The 9,760-nt window shown below is 31.0% G+C and overlaps 1 protein-coding gene across 1 annotated transcript; it reads left to right on the top strand.

Moving 5' to 3' along the window:
- Positions 1-3,356: 3,356 nt before the first annotated feature.
- On the top strand, positions 3,357-7,653 carry LOC130941798 (probable inactive receptor kinase At5g58300). Its single transcript, XM_057870388.1, has 3 exons — positions 3,357-4,566; positions 4,953-6,325; positions 6,650-7,653. Exons 2-3 carry the CDS (start codon positions 5,032-5,034, stop codon positions 7,264-7,266), a joined length of 1,911 nt encoding a protein of 636 aa, XP_057726371.1. The 5' UTR covers positions 3,357-4,566; positions 4,953-5,031; the 3' UTR covers positions 7,267-7,653.
- The last annotated feature ends 2,107 nt before the right edge of the window (positions 7,654-9,760 follow it).

The following is a 9,760-nucleotide window of genomic DNA, read 5'->3' as shown; positions in this document are numbered from 1 at the left end:
TAAATATAAAAACATATAATGTATGATAAATTTTCTTGACTTATATGAATATTGGCTAAACAATCCTTGAAATATTTTTGTTAAAAAAAATTATTTTTGATAAATCAGTTTGTTTTTAGTGAATAAATTTATTTTTTAACTGGTCTTTATAAAATTAATTAATTTGACATTTATTGTGATTGAGCTTTATAAAATTAAAATAATTAATTAATTAATTGTTAATTTTCAAATAATAACTATTTTTTGAAAAAAAAAGTCTTTATAAATTGTATTTAAAATTCCATGGGATCGTCGTTAACTTTTAAATATTAAAATAAAATACCTACGTATTTTGATATAATTTTATAAGATTATTAATGTGTTGAATTTTAAAATATAAAATATATAATTTGTTATCATTTTATTGATCGTTAGTTTTTAAGTTGTAAGTAGTTTTTTTAATTATAATTTTAAGTTCTATATATTTAATTGTTAATTAAAAAAGTATATTTAATATTTAATATTGTATTTGATATAAAAAAAATGAAACGTGCATTTTTTGGCAACTATATATAAGAATTAAATGCTTTTTTGGGTTTTGGCAATAAGGATGGAACTGTTGTCGTCCTATTAATATCTAATAGCGTTAACAAATTAATTCGTGTTTGAAATGCAACTTGAACATTATTAGCTGACAGGATACTATATGAGAGGAAAAAAACATTGAAAAATCAAAGTATTTTATTATGTCTTTTTTTTATATCAAGATTGTATTATCTTTTTAATTTTTTTTATTAATAATATTAATGATTTTTATTTGGAATTACTTATTAAATATTTCATAAAATCATCATGTGCTTTTATTAGGATTAAACATGACTAATGACGAATTAAAAATTCTCTACCTTACTAGGATTAAGAAGATACTCAACAACAATGTGAGATTTTTAAGAGACTATCAATATCTTGAACTGTCTGATATTCTCCTTTTTCAGAATAAGCTAATAGATGAGGAGTTAGCATATTCAATGAGATACTCAATACTGTTATTATAGACTCTGGTGGTTTTTACTTTATTTATGGGCATGGTGGGTGTGGTAATAAGATATATTTGGAATGAACTTTCTTGTGCTATTCGATTTAAAGAAAAGATTGTTTTAAATGTCGCATTTAGTGAAATTGCGTCTTTACTCCTACCTGGTGGCAGAATGGCTCCTTCTAGGTTGTCAATACCCATTACAATTACTGATGAATCTACTTATAACATCAAGCATAGCGATTTGAAGGGTGAGCTGCTCATCCAAAGTAGCATAATAATTTGGGATGAAGCTCCAATGCTCAAAAAAATGCACTTTGAAGCATTTGATTGGACGCTCATGGATCTTATGTTAGTTACCGATCAATGTAAGACACATTAATCATTTGATGGTAAGGTTGTAGTTCTAGGAGGTGATTTCAGATAGATACTTCCAGTGATTTTGAAAGGGAGTAGACACGATATATTATCATTAGCTATTAACTCATTCCATTTGTGGTTGTTTTGTAAGGTTCTGAAGTTGTATATAAATATGAGACTTCTAATGTCTTCTTCAGATTAACATGATGGTGAAATGAAGAAATTTGCTAATTGGATAATTGATGTTGAAAATGAAAATATTGGTTCTGCTGTTGGTGATGAGTCAGAAGTTGAAATTCTAGATGATCTGCTGATTATAACTACTAATGAGCCTCTCTCTCATTTGGTAGACTTTACATATCTAAATTTGTTGCAAAACATATTAGATTACATGTATTTTTAGAGTAGGACAATTCTTGCACCTACGCTTGAAAGTGTCGAGAAGGTAAACGATTTTATCTTGACAATCTTCTTAGGAATAGAAAAAGAGTATCTAAATTCTAACATAACATTTCAATTCTAACATAACATTTCAAGCTGATGAAAATGAAGATGTACAACAAGAGTTGTTCACACCAGAGTTCTTAAATGATATCAAATGTTTCGAACTATCCAACCACAAGTTGACTTTGAAGCTAGAAGTCGCTGTAATGCTACTGCGAAACATAGACCAGATTTTAGGTTTATGCAACGGGACAAGGTTAATAGTAACAAACTTGGCAACAACGTAATTGGAGCGACAGTAGTGACTCGTAGAAATATTGGTGAAAAAAAGTGTATATTTCAAGAATGAACTTGATTCCTTCATATTCAGGATTGCTATTTAAGTTTCAATGGAGACGATTTCCATTAACAATGTGCTTTGCAATGACCATCAACAAGAGTCAGAGTCAATCATTATCACATATAGGGCTTTACTTGCCAAAATTAGTATTCACCCATAGACAATTTTACATTATTTTGTTAAGAATTAAGAGTCGCAGTGGCCTCAAAGTTCTAATTTTGGACGAAGACAGCAATCAAAATCATTAACAACAAATGTCGTGTTCAAAGAAGATTTTAATAATATTTAGGTAAGAAAAATAGTATTTTCATTTTAATAACATGTTATGATTTACATTTTTGTACGAATATTTACTTAGATATAATTAATTTATTTATAACTACTTTTAGATTTAAAATGAAATGTGTAACAGGAAGCACAACATTATATGCCAATTATTTTTCTAATGAGTTTAGTAAAATAATAAGTTGTCGATAAATTTTCATTAGTCTTTTTATATAAAGTTTAGTATAAAATTGACATGCTACTAGTACAGTTATATATGTTTTTATTTTTCCAGATCTCTTTTCTTATGGTTTAAGAATATTATAAATTTCAAAATATTTCATTTATATTTTACTTTGAATAAAGATAAAATAGTATATTCAGTATATTTATTATATAATGATGATAGTATTATATTAAATTTAAAAAATTTATAATTATAAAATATTATTTTTAATTTATCATGTTAAATTAAAATGTAAATTGCATGGATTTAGCAATAATAGTAAACGTTTGAGAAAAATTCAATTATCAAATAATTTTGTTGTTCAACAGAAAAATGTTGATGCCACAAATATGAGCCAAATAAAATTATTTGGCGATTAACACTTTTAACACATTAGCATTAAAATAAAAAGATCTTTTAAAATAAGAAAATTTGTAAAACAATAAAATAACAGAATAATTATCGTTAAATTACAAATTTTTATCGTATATGAGTTCTTTAAAATTAATTTAAAAACAATTAGACTTTTATTTTTATATTTTACTAATTTTTTCCGTTTAGAAAAATCCAATCCGAATAAAACTTTTCTACTAATTTGGTAGTTTAAAAAGGTGGATGGGGTAAACTTTAATAAGATCTCAACCCATTAACACTTTAAGTAGCATTGATTATTCTTTTCTCCGTACAATCAAAGAAGTTTAGTGATTTCAAAGACTCATTCATGTTAGTGTTCTTATTTTCAAATGTTTAGACTCCAGGGTCATGGAAACCATTCATATTTTCCCCCTTCTACTTTGCTAATTTCAACAGGGACATTAATGTACAGCTACTTGTTAGTTAGATACAAACACTTTTTGGGGTTGCCTCCGTCATTATTGCTATCACTGTAGCTTTGTAGAATTGGGTATTGTTTCTTTTATCAAGGGATAACCCTCATGGGTGAATCTCTTAACAGTAGTATAATTCTTATTCTTATAAATTCAAATAGTGTTGATGATTGAACCCAATTAATTTGTTGCAGGCTCAAAAAGTTTAACCTTATTGCACTGTATTTCATTTGGTCATTATTTAATGGAAATTGGGACGATTTTTAGCTTCATAAAATACTCTTCTATAGCTTTATGATTGATGTCACTTACTTATCCTTATGCTTCAGCATATGATGAGTTCTTGGTGCCATGAAAGTAAATTAGTTACAAAGGTAATAATTTCACATTGGTTCTCATAGTTGATTCATCATAAATGTATGTTCTTAGAACCTGTTCTATATTATTTTAGCCATCTTTACAGATATGCATACAATGTGTTTGATGATTTGTTTGTGTGTGTGGACAATGAATATGCTTATTTTGGATCTGTTTTAACCACTTTTGTTACAGTGTATGTTTCAATCTGGTTCCTTTTTGTATATTTTTTTTCAATATTTTCAAGAAGATGGACCTTTTTTGGAATATACAGTGACCAGATGTGGTGGTAAAAACTAGAAATCAAACACTAATGATTTTCCAATATCTTTTTAAATTCAGTGAATTCATCATACTTTCAGTAAAGAAAGTGCTTTATCTTTATAAAGTACTAAAAAGAATCAAACTTTATCTTTTTCTTTTGTTATTGGATTCTTTAGTTATCAACTATTCAACTTATCACCATGCTTTCTTTGTCTTTTCTCTGAACCATATGAACCAATCTAATGTGGGGATTTTCTTTCTTTATTCTCAGTAAAACTAGGAAAAGTGCACTTTAGTTTTAGTCCCCCATTAACTAAAGTTCAAAGGCAAACATTTGCTTTTTTCAATTTTTAATCTTAAAAATAGGAATAAAAGCCCATCTAGTTTCGAAAAGAATGAACTTGTCTCAGTTGATGCATCTAAATGCAGGGGGTGCCTCGCGGTGCCTTTCCCAACTTCAATACTAATGGTAAGCATGTTTGTAATCCTGAATTTCGTTCTGGTTCTAATGTTCTATGTAAATCTGAAAAGTAAGTAATGGTTTCTAATCAACTGAAAAAATTCTGGTATTCTAATTCAAGTTCTCAGATAAAGTAGTCAGTTTAAATTTCTTGGGTTTATTTTCCTGCACAATTTCTAAATCCAGTATGTAATCTAATCAAAACCATTGTATTATGTTTAGTTCTGAATCAGTTTCTGAATGGTGCATAATGGTTTGTGACTATTCATGCTTGACCCAATTGAATCAATGTCTCTCCACAGAAGATAGTAAAACTTTGGCTTTGGTTATTTAAACATGTTCTTACGTCTTAGCTATATGATTTAGCTAATAATTTGCAATAACTTTAAATTCAGCCCAGGAAAGGATGAACAACATTTGAGGTCAGAACTTGGAGCTACCACCATATAGGCTTCATTCACCAAACTAGTATCAATGAAGTTCTTCCAATTTCCCATTTTTCCATTTATTATTCTGCTAAGTTTCATATTGGTTGTAGCAGCTGACTTGAACTCTGACGAACAAGCACTCCTTGATTTTTCTTCTAATGTTCCCCACCCTCCAAGGCTAAACTGGAGTGCAACTACTCCAATTTGCACATCATGGACTGGGGTGATTTGCAATGCGAATCAAACTCGTGTCATCGGCGTCCACCTTCCGGGGATTGGACTCAAAGGGTTGATTCCATCGAAAACCATAGGAAAACTAGATGCTCTTATAACCCTGAGCCTTCATTCCAATGGTCTTAGAGGAAATCTTCCTTCTGACATTTTCTCCATTCCTTCACTCCAATATGTGCATCTTCAGCACAATAACTTCTCAGGTCTAATCCCTTCTTTCGTGTCTCCGAAACTCGTTGTTTTCGATGTTTCCTTTAACAACTTCTCAGGCAGCATTCCACCAACATTTCAGAATCTTAGACGTCTCACATGGTTGTATCTCCAAAAGAACTCCCTCTCTGGAGTTATCCCTGAGTTCAACCTTCCAATGCTCAAATTCTTGAATCTGAGCTATAACAACTTGAATGGTTCAGTTCCAGATTCCATCAAACAATTTCCTTATACTTCTTTTGTTGGAAATTCTCTCTTATGTGGTCCACCTCTCAATCATTGTTCTGCAATCTCTCCTTCTCTGTCTCCATCTTCTTCTCCCGTTTACCAACCACTTTCTCCAGAAACTAACCAAAATCAAAAGGCTACAGCATCTAAGGAACGCTTCGGCATAGCTACTATTCTTGCTCTTGTAATTGGTGGCTGTGCCTTCCTCTCTCTTTTAGTTCTATTTATCTCTGTATGCTGCTTGAAGAGGAAAAACAGTGAAACGAGTGGAATACTTAAAGGGAAAACATCTTGTGCCGGAAAGACCGAGGTTTCAAAGAGTTTTGGCAGCGGGGTGCAAGCAGCTGAAAAGAACAAGTTGTTCTTCTTTGAAGGCTTTACTAACAGCTTTGACCTCGAAGATTTGTTGAAAGCCTCAGCTGAAGTTCTTGGAAAGGGAAGCTATGGAACAACATACAAGGCCACTCTGGAGGATGGAACAGCAGTAGTGGTCAAGCGGTTGAGGGAAGTTGTGGCCGGAAAGAAGGAGTTTGAGCAGCAGATGGAACTTGTTGGAAGGATCGGAACACACCCGAATGTCGTTCCCCTTAGAGCTTATTATTACTCCAAAGATGAGAAACTTGTAGTTTATAACTACATGCCTGGAGGCAGCTTGTTTAGCCTTTTGCATGGTATGTTTTGATCTGATGTTCCTTTCTGATTTATTTGTCCACAATTGCATTAGATTCATTTAGGCACATGATACGAGTTCAATGATTTTAAGTCTTTTATGGTATAGCCACTTAGGTCAGTATATCTGATATTCTCACATTTCAAAGTAGCATATATTAAGCTTATTCGATCTTTACCCTCCACATTTGGACAAATTTTTGCTTTCGCTTTTTCATCAATATGCATATGCTGTACATAGCCGTGAATCATTCATGGATCATTTTGTCACGTTTTTTCTATTGTCAATTCTAACAAAACTATATCTTTATGTTCCCAAACAATAGGAAACAGAGGTATAGGAAGAACTCCATTGGATTGGGATTCAAGAATGAAGATTGCATTTGGACTTGCAAAAGGAATTGCATTCATTCACTCTCAAGGAGGTCCAAAGTTCACTCATGGCAACATCAAGTCAACCAATCTTCTCATAACCCAAGAACTCGATGGCTGCATCACCGATGTAGGACTAACTCCTCTAATGAACACCCCTCCAACAATGTCGAGGGCTAACAACTACCTTGCACCAGAAGTTATTGAGTCGAGGAAAATCACCCCAAAGTCTGATGTCTACAGCTTCGGAGTGATCCTCCTTGAATTGCTCACGGGCAAGACTCCGCTCGGATACGCTGGATATGAAGACATGGTTGATCTTCCAAGGTGGGTGAGGTCCGTGGTGCGTGAGGAATGGACGGCTGAAGTTTTTGATGTGGAGCTGCTAAGAGGGAATTATGTTGAAGAGGAGATGGTGCAGATGCTTCAGATTGCATTGGCATGTGTGGCGAAGGTTGCAGAAAATAGGCCAAGAATTGATGAAGCTGTTAGAACTATAGAGGAAATTAGGCAGCCTGAGTTGAGGAACCGTACTTCATCGGACTCCGAATCTCATGTGCAAACACCATAATTGTATTTCGAGTAATACCCCAAAGCAGTACTGAAGAAAGTTTTAGTCGGACATTTTAATCTTTAATAAGTTTTACTTATAAAATCAGTCCGGAAGCTTTTATTTCGTTAGAAAAATCAGTTTCTACATTATATTGTTAGTCTTTATAAAAAGACTTAAATGAGAATTTTAAAATTTTTTGGAACTATTGTAGTGATTAAAATGTATTGAGTATTTAATTGTCCGACTAAATGTTTTTCATGGACTAATTTAGGATGTTACTCTTATATTTCAATGGATTTTGTTTATAAGTATTCTAATGATAGTGATTAAATAGTAAAAGTAAAATTTCTTTGTAATGCATTCATTTAGAAACTTTAAAGAATTTCTTATTAAAATTGTGACTTTTATGAATGTGGCACAATGAGCCTCCAATGCATAAACTTCTTGGTAGGGTTTCCTAAAAGCAATGGTGAGAATACTAATGTTTCAATTCCTTGTTGACCATGGAAATTTTTCAATCATTTTGAATCATATTGACGACATCTAAAATAACTTTTAGGGTTTTTTTTTTAGATTTTAATTAAATTTCTTATATTTTTTGGTGAAAATTTCATAAATAATCAAGTATTTAAAATTGTGTTAGTATATTTGTGTTTTTAAAAGTTTTTTACTCAAAATAATTAAAAATTAAGATATTTTTAGTAAAAAAAAAAACACAAATATGATTTAAAAACGGTCCAACTAGACTCACAAAGTCTCAAACCGAACACCAGCCTTCAAGATATGGACACCCGATGGCTCAACACACAAGCCCGGCAGCCATACATGCACGCCTAGCATGCCTCCCACAAGCTCGACAGCCAGCTCTCCATGCAAGGATAATTTGGGCCAACGCCCACATTTGAGGATGCAAGCCCAGCATTCTCTAGCTCAACTCCCAAAATGCAACGTTTATTAAGGCCTAAGTTCAATTATACAAATCATTAGAAGCCTAAATCACATTCGAAGATTGAAGATTCAAGATTTAAGAAGATTAGTTATCATTAATCCCTTTTAGAAATATAAAGATTTGGTTGTTAGGATTTCTTTTTAGATTAGATTTGAATATTATTTTGATTTGAATTTGAAGTAGGTAGTTAGCTATCTTCTCTGATCGATTAGATTTGAATATCTTATCTTTTCGAAAGATAAGATTAGGGTTAGTTTTGAATTTGAATTCTGAATAGAACTTAGGATATAAATAAGTGAACCTTATTAACAAGAGTGGATCATCCATCGGATTACACATCTCTCTCATCAATAGGATTAGTTTCTTTTCTATCATGAGTCACTAAACCTCCTCCATTGAAGATTAGGAGCTTTGTTTATTTTTAGGATTAATAATTAAGTATTTTTCTTTATTTTAATTCATGTTTCTTTACTTTTTTAAAATTGGATTTTGTTCTTCATCGCTAAAGATTAGAACTAATGAAAAATATTCTAATTCTGTCTTAGATTCTGATTTTATATTTGAAAAAATTAATTTTGGAATTAGTTTAAATCTCTTCTCACAATCTTTGCTTATCTATAGCTAGTTTGAATAAGTGACAGATAATTTGGCTAGTGATAGTTTTTGAAAATTGCATAGCTTAAAATCGAAACCGTTCTTCACCTCTTTTCTCGATTAGTTGACCAAGGAATTGACGATTAATTGGGTTTAGGAGAAATTAAATTACCAAGGGATTGATGTTTGATTATAAATGATTTGCTGTGAAAAGATTTTTGCATGAATTAAATAAGAAAGCATAAGCATTGTTTTTCCAAGAATCAAACATCTACGAAGCCTTCAACATTCTCACTTATTAATTTTCTTCCAACTTCAAAGCATAGTTGTAAAAACCAGACTAGACCGACCGGTTCAATCGAAAAATCGGTGAAGCAGACCCTATACCGGTCCGTTCCGATAGTTAGACCGTGTAAGGAAAGGAACCGGTACAAACCGATCAGACCTAAAATGAACCGGTGAAAACCAGTCAAACTTTGTCAAGACCGGTCCGACCGAACCGATTGAAAATGCAACAAAATGTTGGAGGGAGGGTTCGAACCCTGTCCTCAGAGAACTAAAACATTATCACAGCCGATAGGCTATTACATTTCTTATTAGTTTATATGCAAATTATAATATATATAAATATATTTTATCAAATAATTTACTTTTATTTAATTTATTTTAATTTTAGTTATAAATTCGATCTTTTTAATTATATTTTTATTTAACAATAATTATAAACTCACTTATTCTTTCTTTTCATATATATAATATATTAATATTATTTTTTTAATAAATACTTGTAAGTATATAATAGTATAATAGATATAAACTAATTAATAAATTATTGAAATTTAAAAATAATAGTTATTTTAATACAAAAACAAAATAAAAATATTTATGATAGAATAAAAATAACAAAATACTTATTATTCCTGTTCCATATTATTTTAAAATAGTTTAATATTCTTAAAATGTTAGTGA

This window comes from Arachis stenosperma, chromosome 7, assembly GCF_014773155.1.
Source record: "Arachis stenosperma cultivar V10309 chromosome 7, arast.V10309.gnm1.PFL2, whole genome shotgun sequence".
Classification (NCBI taxonomy): domain Eukaryota; kingdom Viridiplantae; phylum Streptophyta; class Magnoliopsida; order Fabales; family Fabaceae; genus Arachis; species Arachis stenosperma.
The sequence above is the reverse complement of the archived record's forward strand: the minus strand, read 5'-3'. Positions and strand labels throughout refer to the sequence as shown.